At 42.5% G+C, this 26,151-nt stretch overlaps 1 protein-coding gene across 6 annotated transcripts in view; it reads left to right on the top strand.

Annotated features, from left to right (window-relative positions):
• LOC141113175 (ATP-dependent RNA helicase DHX58-like) overlaps positions 1 to 26,151 on the top strand; it is a 437,515-nt gene that overhangs the window by 97,115 nt on the left and 314,249 nt on the right. For all 6 annotated transcript variants that reach the window (XM_073606104.1, XM_073606103.1, XM_073606102.1 and 3 more), the window contains 2 exons: positions 9,720 to 9,910; positions 18,818 to 18,934. In XM_073606104.1, the coding sequence (XP_073462205.1) occupies positions 9,720 to 9,910; positions 18,818 to 18,934 (308 nt within the window). The remainder of the gene's footprint in view (positions 1 to 9,719; positions 9,911 to 18,817; positions 18,935 to 26,151) is intronic.

Here is a 26,151-nt window from a genome sequence, read left to right as displayed (position 1 = left end):
TACAAACCCACAAGCACAAACTGAACAGCAGAAAACGATCTGAAAACCACGAGTCTGAAAAAGCGCGAATCGTCTCTCACCAAACTTTTACTAACACGAGATTAGCAAAAGGAGCCCAAAGGGTGCCGCGCTTGGTTCTGAACTGGCCTTTTCTAGTCTTGTCGTACGTGGTTGACCTCACCGCGTTCTTGGCGATTGGAAATTCGGACAACTTTGTGCAACCGTGTGTACGCAAAACAAGTTTGAGCCAACATCCGTCGGAAAAAATCCGAGGATTTTGTTGTCGGAATGTCCGATCAATGTCCGACCGTGTGTACGGGGCATTAGTGTGGTGTTGGTGCAGACTTACTTGGATGTCTTCTCTCCTCGGGTGCCGGAACGAAAAGGCTGCACGAGGCGAGATGACATCACTTTCTCTGCTTCTGTTTACATCTGTTTAAATTACAGAAGCAGAGGAAGCTTCTCATTGACCAGGAGCGATCGCGAGGGGGTGGCCATGAATCAGTGGCCTCCCCCTCAGCAAAGATCACTCCTGGAACAATTCCGACCACCGCAGGCACTGGGGAGGGGGCCTGATAGGGCCCCCCGCCCGCTGGAAGGCAGGGACGTACAGGTACGCCCATATGCCTGCCCGTGCCATTCTGTCGTTGTACATTGGCGTGCGGCGGTCGGCAAGTGGCTAAGAATCAATTTTATCATATAATCATTTACCTTAATTATTATTATTTAAAATAACCAACAATATTATATGCTGTATGGCAAGTTCCCCTTTTCTTAGTTTCAATATTAATATATGTAGGTTCACACATATCTCAATTTTTACAATATCTACTGCTAGCTTAAAACCTTGGATCTTGACTGTCCTTGACAATCATTCCTGATCATCCCTTAGGTCAAATATACTGCATAATCAATATATACATGAAAATGAATATTCCTGCGATGCTACAGCAAACATGGACACTCGCCAGGTCTGGTATACTTCGCCACTAATGTCTTTGAACATCCCCTTTAAATCTCTAACAGCTCCGTAATGTTACTTCACGTTTTCAAAAATACTTTTTCTGCATCTTTTGTCTCTAAACTACATTGAATCGACTTGTACAATGGAAACCTTCATCAGATATATCATTAGCTACCTTCAATAATGGATTTTAACTGCAGACCCAGTGTTCCTAAGCTTCTAGATGTGAGCTTTACCTGGCCCTAGGAGTGGTAAGTTCTGTTAACTTTCCCACTGCAATGCCAAGACCTTAATACTCAGAATTTTCTTTGCTGCTTTTTTTTTTTTAATTTAATTTAACTTTCATTAATAAATAACTCCTCTCTTACTCTTAGGGCCGGTTCACACAGGGGCGACTTGTCAGGCGACCTAGTCGCCTGACAAGTCGCCTCCCGTTCTGTGCTACGGAACCGTTCTAATAGGAGCGACGCAAGGTTCCTGTACTACTTTGCATTTCTATGCAGAAGTCGTTTTGCAAGTCGCCTCGGAAGTCGTTTGCAGGTCGCCTCGCTGAGGCGACCTGCAAGTCGTGCCGCCCCTGTGTGAACCGGGGCTCACCTAACACATTCTTTTGCAACCTTCAAAATTCTAGTCATCAAAACATTTAACCACTTCCTGACCAGCTGCCGCAGGGGGCCCACGATCGCTCCACACAGAAACAGAACAGAGATCTGTCAATGTAAACAGACAGACCTCCGTGCTGTCAGGGGTGGGAAGAGCGATACGTTGCTCATACTAAGTATGAACAACGATCGGTCTCCTCACCTAGGCAGTCCCATCCCCCCACAGTTAGAATCACTCCCTAGGTAACACAGTTAACCTCTTGATCGCCCTCTACTGTTAATCCCTTCCCTACCAGTGATATTTACACAGTAATCAGAGCATTTTTATAGCACTGATCGCTGTATAAATGCCAATGGCCCCAAAAATGTGTCAAAAGTGTCCGACCTGTCTGCCATAATGTTGCAGTCCCAATAAAAATTGCTGGTCACCGCCATTACTAGTAAAAAAAAATAATAATAATAAAAATGCCATAAATATTTCCCCTATTTTGTAGACGCTATAACTTTTGTGCAAACCAATCAATATACAATTATTGCGTTTTTTTATTACCAAAATTATGTAGAAGAATACATATAGGTTTAAAATGAGAAAAAAATTAGCTTTTTTAAAAAATAAATTGGGGATATTTATTATAGCACAAAGTACAAAATATTGTGTTTTTTTCAAAATTGTCGGCCTTTTTTTGTTTATAGCGCAAAAAATAAAAACCGCAGAGAGGATCAAACACCACCAAAAGAAAGCTCTATTTGTGGGAAAAAAAAGGACCTCAGTTTTGTTTGGGTACAACGTGGCACAACCGCACAATTGTCATTAAAGCGAAGCAGTGCCGTATTGCAAAAAATGGCCTGGTCATTGAGCAGCCAAATCTTCCGGGGCTGAAGTGGTTAAACAATTACACTTCTTGCAAGCAATTTAAGCACTTATAAACAAATATTAGTAAAGGAGAGACCTCATATAGCTCATATAATATTGCACTGTAACCTCGACTGGTCCATTTCTTTTATTTCCATCGCATAACCAAAATACCTTTTGTCCCATATGCATAACAACAATAACATTTTCCTTAATTATTTCAGTCTTTTTAACACCTTAGGCAATGACATACCCACATCTGAATTACCCTCTTTCATTCTTTAAAAAAACTTAGCAGATTATATAAATATACATACAAAAGTACTTACCACTCTCACGATATTTGGGTATAAGCAAGGGAGATTCCTAAGTTACTTTGTCCCTATTTCTGACTAAATATCCCTACCTACCTGCTTGAGCACTTTATCTTTTCTTCCCACGAGCTTCCAAAGCTACTAATAGGCGTATACACCTTTCCACAGCGTTCTCAAAATGCTTAAAGCCAACCTTGGCGTAACATCATAGAAACCCCAAGCTGCTACAAAATAAAAAATATACAAGTAATCTAGCAATACCAACCAGCAATCATATAGTGGAATAAAACCAATTAGCACAAACTTCAAAGCACTTCCTAAGTACCTTTGTTCTATAAGGATGGGCAACCCCGGTGAAAGCTAGGAATTAACCAACTCTGTCACTAAAGTGGCCTGCACCCTTCCCAACAAAAAATACTCAAGAAGAAAATAGTTCTCCTTTTAATCTAAGTTTCTATCAAATATAATCTATATTAAAAATTATCTAATTACTTGAGTATTTAAAATTCTGACACCACTGAAAGGTGCAAATTACACCTTGAATTACTAGTTCTGACTATCATCTTATTATCTAATTATAATTACCTTACCATCGGCCGATTCCGTTACTTTCATTCCCAAGTATATCTCTATGAATAGGAAACAGCCTACATGAATAACTCACACAGCAAAATTGCTTCGTACACTGTTCAGTTTATTATCCCGGACATGTGAAAGGTAGGCGTTACAGACCATCGTCCACCAATAAGGGGTATATATTCAAATGACACATTTCCTTTCTAACAAACAATCAACCAGTCACATTCATTAGCTCTTTTTCTAAGCAAACCCATCATGTCACATTATTATTATGTCACCTAGACAGATATAAATGTAGACATCTTATGACACATATGTCACTTCCTATGTCTAGTTTTGGTTTTGAACACAAGACCCATTTTACACAACAATATATTTTTTACTTAGGCTCGATTCACACCTATGCATGTTGCTTTTGAGCGTTTTTGGAGGTTTTTTTTTCATGCTTGGCACGTTTTTGAGCAGCGTTTTTGTAGCGTTTTTGCCACGTTTTGGCCGCGATTTGCGTTTTGCGTTTTTTTTTTTTTCATTTTTTTTTACAGTCTTAAAAGAAAATTACAAAAAAAAAAAAAAAAAAAAACGTCAAAAACGCACCAAAAACGCACCAAAAACGCTGCAAAAACGCTGCACTTGCGTTTTTGATGCTTGTCCATTAAAATCCATTACATGCAAAACGCTGCTTTTTGCATGAAAAAAAGTCCCCGACCCTTTCCAAAAACGCAGAGATACAAAAAAGCATTGATGTGAACATGTTCCATAGGAACCCATGTTAAAAAATTCCCATGCATTTCTGCAAAATGCAAAATGCATCAAAAAACGCGCTAGTGTGAATGGAGCCTTAGAAAGGAAATGCTGCTCTCTAAGCCTTAGGCTCCATTCACACTAGCGTGTTTTTTGATGCATTTTGCATTTTGCAGACATGCACGGGAATTTTTTAACATGGGTTCCTATGGAACATGTTCACATCAATGCCTTTTTGTTTCTCTGCATTTTTGGAAAGGGTCGGGGACTTTTTTTCATGCAAAAAGCAGCGTTTTGCATGTAATGGATTTCAATGGACAAGCATCAAAAACGCAAGTGCACCGTTTTTGCAGCGTTTTTGCAGCGTTTTTGATGCGTTTTTGCCGTTTTTTTTTTTTTTTTTTTTTTTTAATTTTTTTTTTAGACTGTAAAAAAAAACTGTAAAAAAAAAAAAAAAACGCAAAACGCAAATCGCGGCAAAAACGCCGCAAAAACGCTGCTCAAAAACGTGGCAAGCATGAAAAAAAACCTCCAAAAACGCCCAAAAGCAACATGCATAGGTGTGAATCCAGCCTTAGGCTGGATTCACACCTATGCAGTTTTAGTGCTTTTTGCATTTTGCAGATTTGCACTACAGTCCATCTAACATGGTTTCCTATGGAACATGTTCTGTAGTGAAAATCTGCAAAATGCAAAAAGCACTAAAACTGCATAGGTGTGAATCCAGCCTTACGGATCGTAAGAGAAAACCTCCACCCTCGATGAATGTCAGGTGCAGACTGTGCACAAGTCTATGGAAGCAAGAAAATCCCGGACTGCTGTACTCTGGAAACGGACATCTTTATTAAATAATAATTACATCTTTTAAGAAAGATGTCCGTTTCCAGAGCAGTCCGGGATTTTCTTGCTTCCATATTTTTTACTAGATCAGCAAAATGATAACTTTTAAAGGAACAGTTGTGTATTAGAGAACACAAGGGGGCTTTTTCATGACCCTTTCATGGGGTGGTAAAACCTGCAGCTCAACTGCATGATTTTACCAACCAACACCCCAGCTGCTTGTGTCAACAAGGCTTAAAGATAAAATAGTATCCTCTCCAAATCAATTATGTATAGTACATGGAGAGGATTTTAATCATCTTTGCACTTTCTTCTCTGGTTCTGTTATCTGGATGAATGGCAGACCATTGCAGTAACTTCCTCTGTTGTATTCAAACAGACTGAATGGGTGAGTGTCTCTGAGTGCAGACTGTAAGCAGTTTAATACTGATCACAATTAAATACACTCGCATGCAAAAGGTGAAATACAAGATTGACAAAAGGAGCGTGCATTACCCTGTTCTCTCTAGTGCACATTGTTTTGGCGATTTCTACCTACTTCACTTATTCACTTAAAGCGGAACTTGAAAATAATTTTTTTCAATTTTCCATCTATTAAATCCTCTGCCCTTGTTGTTTTAACTTTGGATAGTAAAACATTTTTTCTCTGTCAGTAAATACCTTATACAGCTCACTGCCTGTTTGTTGTCTGATAAAAAGCCTAGGCTTATGACATCATGCACAGCTCTCTCTCACCCTCCTGAGAGTTTGCCAGGAAGGGAGGGGGGATGATTCATAAAAGGGCCAATCAGAGCTGTAGAGCTGGAGGTGTGCCTCTGTGTGTCTGTGTAAATCCAGGAAGTGAACAGGCAGCAGGTTCAACTGCCCACAGTTAAAATGGTTGCAGCCAGACTCAGTGGAGGGAGATTTCTGCAGCATATTTGGCAAGTACAGAATCACAGTATATATAAAATAATATGCAAAGTTGTTGGAGGGAAGCTTCAGAATGGCAAAGATGTTTTTATATCAAATTACGTGAGCAGACTGCAGTTCCTCTTTAATGATAAATAAAATAAGCGATTACAACCTTTTGTCTATATAAGAATCTAGCCAATGCTTTAATGCTATAACCAATAAAATCAATAACAAATGATAACTGTGCTAAAATATAAATTAATATATATAAATATATATTTATTTAAGTGATAGTGATAGTACTCAAGCGCTGGTGTGGTGAAAACTATATATATATATATATATATATATATATATATATATATATATATATATACATATGGAGTGATAAAATCTGCAAACCAAAAAAGTGATCTCTCACTGGTGCAATAATAAAATAGTAAAATATTGGAAAAAATTGGTGCGCTAATATCACAATACTCTGAATATAAAACCAGAAGCTACTAATGTTAATAAGTGCTGTGTGCTACTGTGATCCCTGTGTATATTCTAGCCACTATGTAAAGTGCCTAGTGCCTAGAAACAAGCCTTAAAAGCTATTAACTAACAAATATAAACAAGTGTGCTAAAGTGCTGGGTGTGCACAATAAACTTACTCACACTAAATCACAATAGAAATGACCAAATAAAAAAGGTATATGCGTGCTTAGAAAAAAGTCACATCCGATATTGTTCCTGCTGGTAGTATAAAGCTGGCCAAGTAGATAAAATACTGGGTGTACACAATAAAAATATTCACTAAATAACAATAAAAATGACAAATTGAAAGAGGTATATGCGTGCTTAGAAAGGTCACATCCAATATTTTTACTGCTGGTCATATAAAGCTGAAGCCAGGTATGGAAGCATGACAAAATTATGGCAAGAAATATAAATGATTGATCCTCCAGACAATAGCTACCACGTGAACTGGCTTGCAGTTCCAATTCTGAGTCAAACAGCTGATTAGGTTACCCTTCTCTGTCCTATCCTCCGTAGCCTCCAGAGCTCAAACATGTAACAGAAGAGAAAACAATAGTGTAGTATTCAAGGGAGAATGTCACGTGACCTGTGACGCTACGCATCAGGAGGAGGAGCCAATGACGTCAACCACGAGTGTGCGGCTACATGAAAAGGCTGTGAGGAGGAGTGAGCCTGTATGTCATACACGCTTATACCTACTGGGCGTATGTGAGTGCATCGGCTTTAGTTTGCTGACACTATTTTTTCAGTACTACACTATTGTTTTCTCTTCTGTTACATGTTTGAGCTCTGGAGGCTACGGAGGATAGGACAGAGAAGGGTAACCTCATCAGCTGTTTGACTCAGAATTGGAACTGCAAACCAGTTCACGTGGTAGCTATTGTCTGGAGGATCAATCATTTATACTTCTTGCCATAATTTTGTCATGCTTCCATACCTGGCTTCAGATTTATATCACCAGCAGTAACAATATTGGATGTGACCTTTCTAAGCACGCATATACCTCTTTGAATTTGTCATTTTTATTTTTATTTAGTGTGAATATTTTTATTGTGTACACCCAGTATTTTATCTACCTGGCTTCAGCTTTATACTACCAGCAGGAACAATATCGGATGTGACTTTTTTTTAAGCACGCATATACCTTTTTAATTTGGTCATTTCTATTGTGATTTAGTGTGAGTAAGTTTATTGTGCACACCCAGCACTTTAGCACACGTGTTTATATTTGTTAATTAATAGCTTTAAAGGCTTGTTTCTAGGCACTAGGCACTTTACATAGTGGCTAGAATATACACAGGGATCACAATAGCACACAGCACTTATTAACATTAGTATCTTCTAGTTTTTATATTCAGAGTATTGTGATATTAGCGCACCATTTTTTTACTATTTTATTTATTTATTTAAATTTACTAGTATATAGAAAAGAAACCCGTGTTAATCAAATATTACCAAATATGGCGTAGCTGGTAAATTTAAAGCGATGATGTTATCAATAAGATACAAAGTAAGTAATACAAAAAGAAGAACGATGTTGCAATGTAACTACAAAAGCTATCAATATATTAAGACAAATTGCAGGACAATAGAAGTTACAGAAAAGAGAAACAAAAGAATAATGCTGATACGTTACGCAGACCTCCTGGTTTCCTTACTGCCTGGGCTCAAAAGAGGATTTCTTGAGAGCTTTTGACCTGCTTTTATATTCCCTCTCTGCCCAACCCCAACAAGTTCCCTACATTCACTTCCATGGAGCATTTTCATTGGTTCAAAGTTGCATAGAATCCTCCTTGGCTGGAATACAAGCCTAGTTGGCCACCATGCTTATCACACAATAATTAAGATCTCCGGTTACCTAATGTCTGAAGCATGTTTACCTTCGTTAACCCAAAAGTGGAACTTCCGCTTTAAGCAATCCTGACCCCCCGACCCCCACATTTGGCATGTCATTTTTTTTTTGGGGGGGGGGAGAACAGGAACCTAGTTTTGACAGGTACCCAGCTCCCACTTCCTAGGCAGCCCCTCCCTCCCTGCAATCTTCTAGGACACGTCACAGGTCCCAGAAGATTGCACCGCCATTCATGGTGCACAGCGCGACTGTGTCCCAGAGTGAAGTCAGGCAGCAGAGAGATGATGTAATCTCTCTGCTGCCCGCGGCTGCCTGCACAGTGAGGGCAGAACTGAAAGGATGCAGGGCGGGCGCCGGGCAGTGAGAGATGATGTCATCTCTCTGCTCCCCCACACACCGGCCCGCTGATTGGCCAGCTGTCCGCTCGCCCACTGAGCCGCCTGCCCGCTCACCCACCGAGCTGCCTGCTCACCCACCGAGCCACCCAGCTGCCCTCCCGCCAAGCCACCCGCCCGCTTACCCGCCAAGCCACCTGCACACTCACCCGTCCGCCGAGCTGCCCGCTCACTCACCCGCAACTAATTTCTTGTTGGGGGGGGGGGGGGCAGTTGCCCTTGAGCTAGGGTCAAGAGTAGCAAGATGCTGTTCAATACAGCCAGTTGCTGCATCTGCAACTTTAACTTTTGGAACTTTTGTGCGTTATTCCAGCTGCAGCACCACTCCCACTGGTGTACAGCTCCATTGGGAGTCAGTTCATAGCAACCAGAGACTTTAGCAGGTCCTCAACTGTTTGTTTAAATTTTGAAGTTTTTTAGTTCTGGGAATTCCATGTATCCCTAATCCCAATCCAAGTTCAGTGTTCTACAATAAACCTTAAAAACCAAATCCCCTAGACTGATTATTGAGCCATTGGAGAGAGTGGAAAATCACTTTTGCCTGGTTGTGGGTGCTGTGTGGGTGAAAAGGCCTGAAATTCAGCGGCCCATCCTGTGGTAGCACTATACGTTTAAATCTTTTTGCCACTGAGAGGTTATCATTGGCTTAATTCTGTGCTGTGTTGGTGACAGCCAATGAGTAGGTAAATCTGTTTTCAGCAAAGAGATTTAATTGCCCATGTAGCACTAGGCTGACTGAACCTCCAGACTAACCATAAGCTTGGATGTTGTCTGAGCCCTACTTCTTCCAAACCAGGAAGTTAGCTGTCAATGCTGTGCCAATGAGCTGCGGGTGGGAGATTCCCTGCCCTGCAGCTGGCATACACAAAGGGGCGGGGATGCTTGTGACAGCATTGACCTAATGATAAATGTACATAGCATAAATATAACAACCAAACATGTTAAATGTTAAAACCATATCACATGTCTATGTACTGTAAATGCCATATTTCCAACAAACTGCTAGTCAAATGATAAATGTTTTCCTACATATACATGATTAGGAGATATACTATTGATATACTTTTTTCCTGTTTTTAATTGACAGCACATTATACTGTATCACCTGTATGATTTGGTTCTTAATAGGGAAGAAAAACTGACAATTATTACTGTTTCTTTAGATTTCACTCTGCTAATAATAGACGAGTGCCACCACACTCACAAAGATGCCATTTATAATAAGGTGATGCAGATCTATCTTAAGAAAAAACTGAAACATGAAAGGAATCTCCCACAAATCCTGGGACTTACTGCATCCCCTGGGACTGGTGGAGCTAGCAGTTTTGAGGATGCTGTGGATCACATTTTGCAGGTGAGATACAGAAAAAAACATAAGTACACTAGCCAGTAGTTGTCATTTATTAAGTTAACCTCTGCAATAACTACTGATATTTGGTCCTTTTTTGTCTGTTAAATATACAATTGAAAGTGTTTTGTTATATCTGCTGAATAAGTGCTGCACTGTAATGCCGCGTATAGACGATCGGAATTTCCGACAACAAATGTTCGATGTGAGCTTGTTGTCAGAAAGCCCGACCGTGTGTAGGCTCCATCGGACATTTTTTGACGGAATTTCTGGCAAACAAAATTTGAAAGCTGGTTCTCAAATTTTCCGACAACAGAATCCACTGTCGTAAATTCCGAGCGTGTGTAGACAATTCCGACGCACAAAATTCCACGCATGCTCTGAATCAAGTACGAGACAGAAGCGCTCGATCCAGTAAAACTAGCGTTCGTAATGGAGATAGCACATTCGTCATGCTGCAAAGTTTTTAATCTTTTAATGCAGCGCATTCTCTTCTTCTTTATAATGCTAGAATAATGAAAACCAGATGCAAACTGACTACACACACTGAAAACTAGATACGAACCCACAAGCACAAACTGAAAGAGCACGAGGCTGAAAAGTATGAATCGCCTCTCACAAACTTCTAAAAACACGAGATTAGCAGAAGGATTAGCAGCGCGTTCTAGCCGATCGGAATTTCCAACAACATTTGTGCGACCATGTGTATGCAAGACAAGTTTCAGCCAACATCATCTGTCGGAAATAAATCCACAGTTTGGTTGTCGGAAATTCAGATCGTCTGTACGTGGCATAACAGTTACATTGTTCCCAGCTGTTCCTGAAGACTATAGAACCCACCCCATCTGTTATAGAAAAGGGTGGAGGTTATTGTAGCCTTGTTCTAGGGCAGGGGTCGGCAACCCCTGCCATGCGTGCCAGATATGGCGCACAGCCACATTTATGCTGGCACACAAGGGATGCCTGGGACACCCACCTCCACGCATAAGCAAAGCCGGATGGCTACACAAGGAGCACAGCTGGGATCACCTAATTGGCTTTCTGTCTCCATTCCTCTCGCCCACCTCACTCAGTTTACATACAGCAGACATTGAAGCAGCGGTTGACCAGATCTCCTCCGCATGAATGCTGTGCCTGGGGTGGTAAGCTCTTCCTCCCATCCTTGGACTACAGTCAGGCTTGCCACAGGGCATGCAGCTGAGCGTCTCTTCGCCTGCACACTGCACACAGCTAATATGTTCCTTTAACAGACGCAACCTCGATCGGCACAGCGTGTGGCTGGCGATTGCAGTTCTCATCTGTGAAATCCTCAGCCAGCTACACACTGTGCAAATCCAGGTTGTGTCTGCAAAAGAATCAGATCTTGGCTGTGTGTAGTGACACCATCCTCTGTCTGGCTGACTCCCCCCACTCTGCCCTGCTGATGCCCCTGCACCCTGCTGACACCCCCTCTCTGCCCTTCAGACACCCGTCTTCTGCACTGCTGGTGCCCATCCTCTGCCCTGCTGATATGCATCCTCTGCCCTGCTGACGCCCAATTCTGCCCTGCTGACATGCATCCTTTGCCCTGCTGACACCCGTCCTCTGCCCTGTTGATACTTGTGCTATGCTTTTCTGACCCCAGTCCTCTGCTCTGCTGAGCCCATCCTTTGCCCTTCTGATTCCTGCTCTGTACCGTGCTGATCCCAGTCCTCTGCCCTGCTGAACCCATTCTCTGCCCTGCTGACCGCTGTACACTGCCCAGGAATTAGGACTGATTTGAGGTGTGATGGTGCAGGGACTGGGGCTGATCTGAGGTGTGATGGTGCAGGAATTGGGGCAGGCATGTACTGACCATCGGGACTACTGGGACTTTCCCGGTGGGCCGGTTTTTATGCAGAGTTCGGTGGGAGCATGGCAGCAAACAGCGGCGTGGATTCGGGGAAGGTGCCCAGCGAGGAGGGCAGTTAGATGAGATCCCGGGAGGGAGAAGAGCTCCACCCCCTTCCTGACCATCAAAGAGGCGAACAGGAGCTCCAAGAACAGTGCGGCCCAGGCCGGAGGACAGGCTGACTGGGAGCCCAGAGGAAGAGGAGGTTGCCAAGGAGCCGCTGGAAGAAGCAGAGCAGTCAGAGCACCCCCGGATCAAGAAGGAGACACAACGCTACTGCTGCTGGCCATCAGGTACTCGGCATCCTACACATACCTGCCCACACACAGAGCCTGCGGGGGGGGGGGGGAACGGAGGAGGGACTGCAGATAGGGACAGTGCTATGTGGTCTGTCTCAGCCCCCTCTCTTTCTCTCAGCCCCCCTCTTTCTCTGAGCCCCCCTCTGTCTCTCAGTCTCCCTCTGTCTCTCAGACCCCCCCATCTCTCAGACCCCCATCTGTCTCTCAGCCCCCCCCTGTCACTCAGCCCCCCTCTGTCTCTCAGTCCCCTCCCCTCTGTCTCTCAGCCCCCCTCTCTCTCTCAGACCCCCCGTCTTTCAGACCCCCATCTCTCAGCCCCCTTGTCTCTCAGCCCCCTCTGTCTCTCAGCCCCCCTGTCTCTCAGTCCCCCCCTCTGTCTCTCAGACCATCCTCTCTGTCACTCAGCCCCCTCCTCTCTCTCACCCCCCTCTCTTACAGTCACCTCCTCTCTCTTACACTCACCCCCTCTCTCATCCACCCCCTCTCACCCCCTTTCCCTCAACCCCCCCCCCCCGTCTCTCAGCCCCGGAAGTGATGACGGCAAGCTCGCTGCTCTTGTTTGTTTTAATCTGTATACACATTACTATGTGAGTACCATAGCTGTTCTTTCAATAAATTATTTTTAAAAAACATACTGCACTATCGAGCATCCCCCCTGTTCTTCCTTTCATATGTCCTAACACTAATTTATGAGATTATGCTGGATTGGCCACGTCTCGCAGAGCGTTGCTGGGTTTAAAGATGGACACATACTTACACATCTAAAACGCCAGGTATAGAAGTCAGTGGATATTTGGACCCATAGGGGACATACAGTGGGGCAAAAAAGTATTTAGTCAGCCACCAATTGTGCAAGTTCTCCCACTTAAAAAGATGAGAGAGGCCTGTAATTGTCATCATAGGTATACCTCAACTATGAGAGACAAAATGTGGAAACAAATCCAGACAATTAAATTGTCTGATTTTTGAAAGAATTTATTTGCAAATTATGGTGGAAAATAAGTATTTGGTCAATATCAAAAGTTCATCTCAATACTTTGTTATATATCCTTTGTTGGCAATGACAGAGGTCAAACGTTTTCTGTAAGTCTTCACAAGGTTGTCACACACTGCTGCTGGCATGTTGGCCCATTCCTCCATGCAGATCTCCTCTAGAGCAGGGAGGTTTTGGGGCTGTCGCTGGGCAACACGGACTTTCAACTCCCTTTAAAGGTTTTCTATGGGGTTGAGATCTGAAGACTGGCTAGGCCAATCCAGGACCTTGAAATGCTTCTTACGAAGCCACTCCTTCGTTGCCCGGGCGCTGTGTTTGGGATCATTGTCATGCTGAAAGACCTAGCCACGTTTCATCTTCAATGCCCTTGCTGATGGGAGAAGGTTTGCACTCAAAATCTCACGATACATGGCCCCATTCATTCTTTCATGTACACGGATCAGTCGCCCTGTTCCCTTTGCAGAGAAACAGCTCCAAAGCATGATGTTGCTACCCCCATGCTTCACAGTAGGTATGGTGTTCTTTGGTTGCAACTCAGCATTCTCTCTCCTCCAAACACAACGAGTTGTGTTTCTACCAAACAGTTCCACTTTGGTTTCATCTGACCATATGACATTCTCCCAATCCTCTTATGGATCATCCAAATGCTCTCTAGCAAACCTCAGAGGGGCCCGGACATGTACTGGCTTAAGCAGGGGGACACGTCTGGCACTGCAGGATCTGAGTCCCTGGCGGCGTAGTGTGTTACTGATGGTAGCCTTTGTTACATTGGTCCCAGCTCTCTGCAGGTCATTCACTAGGTCCTCCCGCGTGGTTCTGGGATTTTTTCTCACCGTTCTTGTGATCATTTGGACCCCACGGGGTGAGATCTTGCGTGGACCCCCAGATCGAGGGAGATTATCAGTGGTCTTGTATGTCTTCCATTTTCAAATTATTGCTCCCACAGTTGATTTCTTCACACCAAGCTGCTTGCCTATTGCAGATTCAGTCTTCCCAGCCTGGTGCAGGTCTACAATTTCGTTTCTGGTGTCCTTCGACAGCTCTTTGGTCTTCACCATAGTGGAGTTTGGAGTGTGACTGTTTGAGGTTGTGGACAGGTGTCTTTTATACTGATAACAAGTTCAAACAGGTGCCATTAATACAGGTAATGAGTGGAGGACAGAGGAGCCTCTTAAAGAAGAAGATACAGGTCTGTGAGAGCCAGAAATCTTGCTTGTTTGTAGATGACCAAATACTTATTTTCCACCATAATTTGCAAATAAATTATTTCAAAAATCAGACAATGTGATTGTCTGGATTTGTTTCCACATTTTGTCTCTCATAGTTGAGGTATACCTATGATGACAATTACAGGCCTCTCTCATCTTTTTAAGTGGGAGAACTTGCACAATTGGTGGCTGACTAAATACTTTTTTGCCCCACTGTACCTGTTACCCGCAAAGACATATTCATTTGCTGTTACCTTACAGCAGTAAGGTAAGGGGACATCCATATACCACATAGCGCACGGAGGATAAGGAGTCACATTTTTCTGCACTGTATTTAGTTTCTTGGCACAGTAGAAGCTGTTTCACAGACTTTGCAAATGTTATTATTTTTATTGTCATCTTGGTTTTTACCTAGAAGATAGGACAGTGTGTAGACATTTCACGTTATTTATCCATCACTCATTAATGAATTTATGATGTCTGTCATTCACTAGAGCATTCGCTCTTTAATAAGTGGAACCTAGTGTTTTTATCACTTGCACATGTGCACATGGTCACTTTATTTGATATTAGCTTATGTCACTTATTGTCACTTTATTTCTATATTTTCAGTTCTCTTTATTTATTGATGTTATAGATTATACAGCGCAGTACTATTTGTTTTTTCATTTATTTTAGGGTTTGGTTTAACCTTTCAGTGCTTGCAGCAGTATATATTTATTCACTTAGTGGCGCAGGGATTTTTTATTACTGAAAGGCAGCCAATGGCTGTGCAGCAATGCCAGTTTTTTAAATTCCAGCCAATGATGCTGTAGCAATGTTCCTGCACGATGTTAGCCCTCCCACTTCACTTGTTCACTTGTTTTTGTGTGTGTTTGCAAAATTAAAGTGGGCCGGTCTGGATGAAGTCCAGGGCCAAATTTTTGTCCCAGTCCAGCCCTAAATTGGGGTGATCTGAGGTGTGATTGTTCAGGAATTGGTGCTGGTCTGAAATGTGAAGGTGCAGGAACTGGAGTGATGTGGGGTGTGAAGATGCAGGAATTTGGGCTGATCTGAGACAGGAAGGTGCAGGAACTGGGGTGATGTGAGGTGTGAAGGTGCAGGAATTGGGGTCTTCTGAGGTGTGATTATGAAGGAATTTGGACTGATCTGAGGTGGAAATGTGCAGGATTTGGAGTGATCTGAGGTGGGAAAGTGCAGGAACTGGGGTGATCTGATGTGTGAAGGTGCAGGAATTAGGGCTGATGTGAGGTGTGAAGGTGCAGGAATTGGGGTGATCTTAGGTGTGATGGGGCAGGAATTGGGGTTATCTGAGGTGTGATGGGGCAGGAATTGGGGTAATCAGAGGTGTGATGTGCAGGAATTGGGGTGATCTGAGGTGTGAAGATTCAGGAGTTGGGGCTGACCTGTGGTGTTAAGCTGCAGCAATTGGGGTGATCTGATGTGTGAAGGTACAGGAATTAGGGCTGATGTGAGGTGTTAAGGTGCAGGAATTGGGGGTGATCTGAGGTGTGATGAGGCAGGAATTGGGGTTATCTAAGGTGTGATGGAGCAGGAATTAGGGTAATCTGAGGTGTGATGTGCATAAATTGGGGTGATCTGAGGTGTGATGGTTCATGAGTTGGTGCTGACCTGTGGTGTGAAGCTGCAGTAATTGGGGTGATCTGAGTTGTGAAGGTTCAGGAATCGGAGTTGGTCTGAGATGTGAAGGTCTGAGAATTGGGGTGATCTGAGGTATGAAGGTTCAGGAATTGGGCCGATATGAGGTGTGTAGGTTCAGGAATTGGGCTGATTTGAGATGTGAAGGTTCAGGAGTTGGAGCTGGTCTGAGGTGTGCAGGTGCAGGAATTGGGGTGATCTGTGGTGTTAAGGTTCAGGAATCGAGCTGATATAAGGTGTGAAGCTTCAGGAGTTGGAGCTGATCTGAGGTGTGAGGGTGCAGGAATTGGGGTGATCTGAGGTGCGATGGGGCAGGAATTGGGTTAATCTAAAGTATAAAGGCTTAGGAATTGGGCTGATCTGAGGTATGAAGGTTCCGGGGTTGGCACTGATCTGAGGTGTGAAGGTGCAGAAATTGGGCTGATTTGAGGTGTGAAGGTTCAGCAGTTGGCACCGATCTGAGGTGTGAAGGTCCAGGAAATGGGGTGATTTGACGTGTGAAAGCGTAAAGCTCAATATTCATTTTGTACTATTATTTATGTAATTTACAACCTTTGGTTTATAAAAATAAAGTTGGCTTTTTTTTTTTTTTGTGGCCGGCACACTCAATTTCTTTCAAAATATTTTTCGGCACACTATGCTCAAAAGGTTGCCTACCCCTTTTCTAGGTTGATAGTGCTGTGTTATCCATTGATACATTGCAGTGAGCGAGCATTGACACTTTAAAGCAAAAAGTGATACTGGCAGGATCAGTAAGGTAATATACAGTACAGGGAACATAGTTACATAGTTACATAGTAGGTAAGGTTGAAAAAAGACACAAGTCCATCAAGTCCAACATGTGTGTGTGCTTTTATGCCAGTAATACATTGTATACTCCTGTATGTTGTGGTCGTTCAGGTGCCTATCTAATAGTTTTTTGAAATTATCGATGCTCCCCGCTGAAACCACTGCCTGTGGAAGAGGATTCCACATCCTTACCGCTCTTACAGTAAAGAACCCTCTATGCAGTTTAATGTTAAACTGCTTCTCATCTAATTTTAGTGAATGGCCGCGTGTTTTTTTAAATTCCCTTTCACTGAAAAGTTTTATCCTTATTGTGGGGTCACCAGCACGGTATTTGTGCATTGAAATCATATCCCCTCTCAAGCATCTCTTCTCCACAGAGAATATGTTCAGTGCTCGTAACCTTTCCTCATCCAGTCCATTTATTAGCTTGCCCTTCTCTGCACTCTCTCCAGTTCCAGCACATCCTTCCTGAGGACTGGTGCCCAGAACTGGATGGCATACTCCAGGTGCGGCCAGACCAGAGTCTTGTAGAGTGGGAAAATTATATTTTTATCTCTGGAGTTAATCCCCTTTTTAATGCATGCCAATATTCTGTTTGCTTTGCTTGCAGCAGCTTGGCATTGCATGCCATTGTTGAGCCTGTCATCTACTAGGACCCCCAGGTCTTTTACCATCCTAAATTCCCCCAGAGGTTCTCCCCCTAGTGAGTAGATTGCATTCATATTTTTGCTACCCAAATGCATTATTTTACATTTTTCTACATTAAAGCTAATTTTCCTTGTGGTTGCCCACCCCATTAATTTGTTCAGATCTTCTTGCAAGATTTCCACATCCTGCAGAGAAATTATTACCCTGCTTAGCTTAGTATCATCCGCAAATTCTGAGATTAAGCTGTTTATCTCATCCTCCAGGTCGTTTATGAATAAATTAAATAGGATTGATCTGAGGACAGAACCCTGGGGGACCCTGCTTTCCACACCCGACCATTCCGAGCACTCCCCATTTATCACTACCATCTGAACTCACCCCTGTAGCCAGTTTTCATGTACTCACCCTATGGTCTATGCCAACAGACCTTAGTTTGTGCAGTAAACGTTTATGGGGAACTGTATCAAATGCCTTTGCAAAATCCAGATACACCACATCTACGGGCCTTCCTCTATCTAGATGGCAGCTCACCTCCTCATAGAAGGTTAATAGGTTGGTTTGGCAAGAACGATTCTTCATGAATCCATGCTGATTACTACTAATTATACAGTTTTTATTACTAAAATCTTGTATATAGTCCCTTATCATCCCCTCCAAGAGCTTGCATACCATTGATGTTAGGCTAACTGGTCTGTAATTCCCAGGGATGTATCTTGGCCCTTTTTTTAAATATTGGTGCTACATTGGCTTTTCTCCAATCAGCTAGTACCATTCCAGTCAGTAGACTGTTCGTAAAAATTAGGAACAATGGTCTGGCAATTACTTGAATGAGTTCCTTAAGGACCCTCGGATGCAAGCCATCTGGTCCCGGTGACTTATTAATGTTAAGTTTTTCAAGTCTATTGCTAATTCTATCCTCTGTTAGCCATGAGGGTGCTTCCTGTGACGTGTCATGAGGATAAACATTGCAGTTTTGGTTACTGAAGCCCCCCGTTTCCCTCATGAAGACTGAGGAGAAGAATAAGTTCAATACCTTTGCCATCTCTCCATCCTTAGTAACCAGGTTCCCTTCATCATTCTTTATGGGACCAATATGATCTGACCTATCTTTCTTACTATTTATATACTTAAAGAATTTATTGGGATTTTTTTTACTCTCCTCTGTTATGTGCCTTTCATGTTTCGTCCTGATTGCACCCTTACATTTCTTGTTACATAGAGGTTGGAAAAAATAATGCAGCCACCACATCTAATCACTGGTAAACTGCAATATATTACATTTATGTTTATGGGTTTAGCTACACTTTAGTCCCACCAAACCCCGCTTTAGTTCTGTCCTATCCATATTTGTACTACATCTATAACAGTTTGGAAACCAGGACTGTTACAATTTTCATTGAGGCTCATTATGTTTCTTAATGTATCTGTTTCTTTTATATTCTTCAGATTTGTGCTAATCTGGACACATGGAAGATAATGTCAGCCAAGGTCAGCATCGAAGATCTAGAAAGTAAAGCCAGGCAGCCTGTCAAACAATATGACTTAGTGCCAGAAAGGGCTGTGGTAATTATCAACAAATTTTTTTCATTGGGTCATTCATTATAGCCTGCATCATCTTGTCAAATTATAGTGGCCATACACGAGCCAATGATTTGAGAGATTACAGTGCATCCAGAGAGCATTCACAGTGCTTCACTTTTTCCTCATTTTGTTTAGTTACAGCCTTATTCCAAAATGGATTAAATTCAGTGTTTTCCCTCAAAATTCTACAAACAATACCCCATAATGACAACGTGAAAGAAGTTTGTTTGAAATCTTTGCAAATTTATTAAAAGTAAAAAACAAAAAAATCACATGTATATAAGTATTCACAGCCTTTGCTATGACTCTCAAAATTGAGCTCAGGTGCATCCTGTTTCCGCTGATCATCCGAGAGATGTTTCTACAACTTTATTCGAGTCTACCTGTGGTAAATTCAGTTGATTGGACATGATTTGGAAAGGCACACACCTGTCTATATAAGGTCCCACAGTTAACAGTGCATGTCAGAGCACAAACCAAGCCACAAAGTCCAATGAATTGTCTGTAGACCTCCAAGACAGAATTGTATTGAGGTACAGATCTGGGGAAGAGTACGGAAACATTTCTGCAGCATTGAAGATCCCAATGAGCACAGTGGCTTCCATTTTCCATAAATGGAAGAAGTTTGGAATCACCAGGACTCTTTCTAGAGCAGGCCACCCGGCCAAACTGATCAATTGGGGGAGAGGGACCTTAATCAGGGAGGTGACCAAGAACCCGATGGTCACTCTGACAGATTTCCATGATTTCTCTGTACAGAGAAGACAACCTTCAAAAAGAACAACCATCTCTGCAGCACTCCAACAATAAGCTCTGTATGGTAGAGTGGCCAGACAAAAGCCACTCCTCAGTAAGAGGCACATAACAGCCCACCTGGAGTTTGCAAAAAGACACCTGAAGGACTCTCAGACCATGAGAAGCAAAATTCTCTGGTCTGATGAAATAAAGATTGAACTCTTTGGCCTGAAAGGCAAGCACCATGTCTGGATGACAATCCCATCCCTATAGTGAAGCATGGTGGTGGCAGCATCATGCTGTGGGTATGTTTTTCAGCGGCAGGAAGTGGGAGACGAGTCAGGATCGAGGGAAAGATGAATGCAACAATGTATAGAGACGTCCTTGATGAAAACCTGCTCCAGAGGGCTCTGGACTTCAGACTGGGGCAAAGGTTCATCTACCAACAGGACCACAACCCTAAGCACACAGCCAAGATAACAAAGGAGGGGCTATGGGGCAACTCTGTGAATGTCCTTGAGTGGCCCAGTCAGAGCCCAGACTTAAACCCGATTGAACATCTCTGGAGAGATCTGAAAATGTCTGTTCACCGACGCTCCCCATCCAACCTGATGGAGCTTGAGGTCCTGCAAAGAAGCATGGGAGAAACTGCCCAAAATAGGTGTGCCAAGCTTGTAGCATCATACTCAAAAAGACTTGAGGCTGTAATTGGTGCCAAAGGTTCTTCAACAAAGTATTGAGCAAAGGATGTGAATACTTATGTACATGTGATTTTTTTTTTTTTTTGCTTTTTATTTTGAATAAATTTGCAAAGATTTCAAACTTCTTTCATGTTGTCATTATGGGGTATTGTTTGTAGAATTTTGAGGAAAATTTATTCCATTTTAGAATAGGGCTGTAACATAAAAAAATGTGAAGCGTTGTGAATACTTTCCGGATGCACTGTATACTATCATCTGTCAATGGAGAAACAGAGTTTATCATACAGTACATCATACAGAAACCTTTTGCACCATGACTACTCTTGCTAATGTGTAATCACTGATTACATAAGGAGAGATTAGAACGGACCAGTTAGAATTCTATGCTTTACTTTTTGTGAATTACAGTGATGGTGTACATTGTGTACAAGTGTTTCAAGTGACATCCCCATCCCCTGTTCACAGGTTGAAAGTCCTTACTTGGATTACTGTCTGTGTCAGCAACATGTTTGATTGCTAGCTCATGGGCCTTTGCTGCCTTTTTGTTCTGCTCTTATTGGGGTTTTTCTTTCCCTTTAAAATTAGTTTGACCCCAATTTGGGGGCAGCATACCCATACATAACAAAGCCACTTTGTTTTTCTTTAAGAAAAATAATAAGCTTTTGTTTTGAAGCATGGTATTTTTTTATTTCGTTTTTATTTTTGGTAGGTATCTTGGTTTTTATTTGGGATGCTGAGGACTTAAATTTTGGGGTGCTCAAAGCACAGTAATTTAAAAAAAAAAAGAACTGAGTGCAAAAACAGTGTGCCCCAAAATTAAAAAAACCCAAATGCAGGCAGGCTTATGCTGCGTACACACGAGCGGACTTTACGGCAGACTTGGTCCGGTGGACTTTTCGACAGACTTTATGACAGACTTTCCGAATGAATGGACTTGCCTACACACGATCAACCAAAGTCCGACGGATTCGTACGGGATGACAAACGACCGGACTAAAACAAGGAAGTTCATAGCCAGTAGCCAATAGCTGCCCTAGCGTCGGTTTTTGTCCGTCAGACTAGCATACAGATGAGCGGACTTTTCGACCGGACTCGAGTCCGGACAGATTTGAGACATGTTTCAAATCTAAGTCCGTCAAACTTTTGAGAAAACAAAGTCCGCTGGAGCCCACACACGATCGAATTGTCCGACGAAATCCGGTACGCCGGGCCAAGTATGCCGTAAAGTCCGATCGTGTGTACGCTGCATTAAAAGCAGTGACACACATGGAAGGTCATGCACAACAAAATGTTGGTAGGACTGCACAAAGCAGGGGCAAACATGTTTGCCTTTCCTTAGCCACAGTTGCTGACAAATTCCACCTAGGGTTGCCACCTTTTCTTCCAGACAAACCTGAACACTTTAGCGGCACACAGCAATTTTTGTTATATATATATTTTGCTAATAAATAACATTTCTAATCATATGAAGTTAATAACAAAAGTCCCCCTTTACATCAGAGTCCACAGAGTTCTCCTTTTTGCATCTGAACTCGCAGAGTTCCCTTTCACTGTAAGGGGGGTTTCTGCAGACTCTGATGTAAGAGAGAACTCTGGGGACTCTAACATAAGGCATGCTCTGGGAACCCTGATTTAAGGGGGAACACTGAGGACCCTGATGTATGAAGAGGACTCCGATGTAAGGAGGAACTTACAGAATGGCCTCTTGTATAAAGGGGAACTCTGATGTAAGGTGTGCTCTGAGAAACCTCATTTACCTTAGTGTACTCACTCAGAGGCAGGAGAGAGAAGGGGGGAGCATTCAGTCACAGACAGGGATGGATGGTGAGCTCACTCACCCCTTGGCAGTCAGCACCTCTCATCCAGATGTATCTGAGGCTGCTGGACTAAAAATTTCCAGCCCCAACTTTCCTTTTCTTAGGCACAGCCCTGGGGATTGGAGTGTGGGCAGACACAGAGGGGTAGGGGCGGGAGGCAGAGGTGCACATCGAGCCCTTTCTCCTTTCCCATCTGTGTGTGTGTTGTGGGGGGGGTTGTTAGTGCTGGCTTTGGCCAGCATGGAAGAGAGTGTAACAGACACTCAGCTTAGACAACTGCAGCCAGCAATCCTGTTGGGAAGCCATAGTACAGTCTGAATAAAGTGTCCGGGTTTCAGGCAGTCTGAAACCCGGACGCATGGTTCCAAACCCGAACTGTCCGGGTGAATCCCAGACAGGTGGCAACCCTAATTCCACCACAGCATTCAGAGGAAGTTTTTTGACTTTTTGAGTCACAAAGCCTCCATCATTTTCTTCTTCCCATGCACAGAGTGGCCAGCTTGCCTGGTGCTCCCTCTTCCTCCTCTGCCTAACACCATACTCCTGAACACCTGTATTTGAGGGTAAAGTTCTAATTTTAGCAAAAAATGTTTAGCCTCTGCCTTATGTCTCCACATTTGGGCCTATTCACACTGTTACAAAACACTCGTTTCTGCAGGTTTACGAACAAAACAAAAAACCCCCCCACCAAATATATATATATATATATATATATATATATATATATATACAGTGGGGACGGAAAGTATTCAAACTCCCTTAAATTTTTCACTCTTTGTTATATTGCAGCCATTTGCTAAAATCATTTAAATTCGTTTTTCTTCCTCATTAATGTACACACAGCACCCCATATTGACAGAAAAACACAGAATTGTTGACATTTTTGCAGATTTATTAAAAAAGATAAGCTGAAATATCACATGGTCCTAAGTATTCTGACCCTTTGCTCAGTATTTAGTAGAAGCACCCTTTTGATCTAATACAGTCATGAGTCTTTTTGGGAAAGATGCAACAAGTTTTTCACACCTGGATTTGGGTATCCTCTGCCATTCCTCCTTGCAGATCCTCTCCAGTTCTGTCAGGTTGGGTGGGTTTAAGTCAGGGCTCTGGCTGGGCCATTCAAGAACAGTCACAGAGTTTTTGTGAAGCCACTCCTTTGTTATTTTAGCTGTGTGCTTAGGGTCATTGTCTTGTTGGAAAGTAAGCCTTCGGCCCAGTCTGAGGTCCTGAGCACTCTGGAGAAGGTTTTTGTCCAGGATATCCCTGTACTTGGCCACATTCATCTTTCCCTCGAATGCAACCAGTCGCCCTGTCCCTGCAGCTGTAAAACACTCCCACAACATGATGCTGCCACCACCATGCTTCACTGTTGGGACTGTATTGGACAGGTGATAAGCAGTGCCTGGTTTTCTCCACACATACCGCTTAGAATTAAGGCCAAAAAGTTCTATCTTGGTCTCATCAGACCAGAGAATCTTATTTCTCACCATCTTGGAGTCCTTCAATTGTCTTTTTAGCAAACTCCATGTGGGCTTTGATGTGTCTTGCACTGAGGAGAGGCTTCCGTCGGGCCACTCTGCCATAAAGCCCTGACTGGTGGAGAGCTGCAGTGATGGTTGACTTTCTACAACTTTCTCCCATCTCCCGACTGCATCTTTGGAGCTTAGCCACAGTGATCTTTGGGTTCTTCTTTACCTCTCTCACCAAGGCTCTTCTCCCCCGATAGCTCAGTTTGGCTGGACGGCCAGCTCTAGGAAGGGTTCTGGCCGTCCCAAACGTCTTCCATTTAAGGATTATGGAGGCCACTGTGCTCTTAGGAACCTTAAGTGCAGCAGAAATTTTTTGTAACCTTGGCCAGATCTGTGCCTTGCCACAATTCTGATCTCTGAGCTCTTCAGGCAGTTCCTTTGACCTCATGAATTTTGCTCTGACATGCACTGTGAGCTGTAAGGTCTTATATAGACAGGTGTGTGGCTTTCCTAATCAAGTCCAATCAGTATAATCAAACACAGCTGGACTCAAATGAAGGTGTAGAACTATCTCAAGGATGATCAGAAGAAATGGACAGCACCTGAGTTAAATATATGAGTGTCACAGCAAAGGGTCTGAATACTTAGGACCATATGATATTTCAGTTTTTCTTTTTTAATAAATCTGCAAAAATGTCAACAATTCTGTGTTTTTCTGTCAATATGGGGTGCTGTGTGTACATTAATGAGGAAAAAAATGATCCTAAATGATTTTAGCAAATGACTGCAATATAACAAAGAGTGAAAAATTTAAGGGGGTCTGAATACTTTCCATCCCCACTGTATGAGACATGACATGAAATGTTCAGTACATGTCGGTAACAACCCATACATACAAAGAAACCAAAACAAATAAGTTCAGAAATGAAGTTATGTGTAATAAAATGGAATGACACAGGGAAAAAGGTTTTGAACATATGAAGAAAGGGAGGTCCAAAAAGGCATGAAAAGCCAAGACACCAGCTGAAATCTATCAGTAATTACAAATCAATACTGCCCCTTGTCAGTGCAAATTAATATCAGCTGGTTCATTCTCAACTGATGGCCTATAACAAGGTGTCTCATTGCCAAGGTGTCACACAAGAAACAACTCATGATGGTTAAAAGCAAAGAGCTCTCACAAGACCTTCACAGCGTTATTGTTGCAAAACATACTGATGGCATTGATTACAGAAGGATTTTGAAACTTCTGAATGTTCCAGGTAGCACTGTTGGGGCCAAGTGGAAAAGAGCATCATTTCACCATAAACTGGCCACGACCAGGTGCTCCTCGCAAGATTTCTGACAGAGCAGTGAAAAGAATTATCAGAAGAGTTGTCCAAGTGCCTCTTGTGGAGAGCTTCAGAAAGACCTGGGGTTAGCAGAAACATTTGTTTTAAAGAAACAATAAGTAATGCACTCAACCGCCAACCACCACACAAGACGCCATTGCTGAAGAAAAAGCATGTTGAAGCTCATTTAAAGTTTGTTGCACAACATTTAAACAAGCCTGTGAAATACTGGAAGAATATAATCTGGTCAGATGAGACCAAAATGTAACTCTTTGAATGCCATAATACATACCATGTTTGGAGGTCCAATGGCACTGCATATTACCCCCAAAACACCATACCAACAGTGAAGTTTGGAGATGAGAATATCATGGTGTGGGCCTATTTTTCAGCATACAGTACTGGCAATCTTTATATCTTTGAAGGAAGGATGAATACAAAAATGTACCAAGACATTCTTGATAAAAATCTGCTGCCATCTACCAGGATGATGGAGATTAAACGAGGGTGGACATTTCAGCAAGACAATGATCCCAAACACAAAGCCAAGGAAACTCAATTGGTTTCAAAGAAAGAAAATAAAGCTGCAAGAATGGCACAGCCAATTACTTGACTTGAATCCAATAGAAAATCTATGGAAAGAACTAAAGATCAGAGTTCAGAGAAGAGTCCCACGGAACCTTCAAGATTTGAAGACTGTTCATATGGAAGAATGGGCCAAAATCACACCTGAGCAATGCATGTGACTAGTTTCTCCATACAGGATGCATCTTGAAGCTGTCATTACCATCAAAGGATATTGTACGAAGTATTAAATAAGTTTAAGTTAGCGTGTTCAATACTTTTTCCCTGTCATTCCATTTTATTATTATTATTACTTAATTTCTGAATTTATTTGTTTTGGTTTCTTAGTATATATGGATTGCATGGGTTGTTTCTGATATGTGGTGAACATTTCATGTCAATATCACCTTTAGAAATATATTTATCTAGAAAAATGGTGACATGTTTAACCGCTGTATATATTTTGCTAAAAAAAAAGCTGCCTTTGCTTCATGTCTCCATATTTAGGCCTGTTCTCACAACTGCCAATTTAGCTTCTCCTCACTCTCTAAGCTACAAACACAAAGTAAACATGCTCCATTT

The sequence above is a fragment of the Aquarana catesbeiana genome, linkage group LG12 (assembly GCF_042186555.1).
Source record: "Aquarana catesbeiana isolate 2022-GZ linkage group LG12, ASM4218655v1, whole genome shotgun sequence".
Lineage (NCBI taxonomy): Eukaryota > Metazoa > Chordata > Amphibia > Anura > Ranidae > Aquarana > Aquarana catesbeiana.
This window is presented reverse-complemented; position numbering and strand designations above follow the sequence as displayed.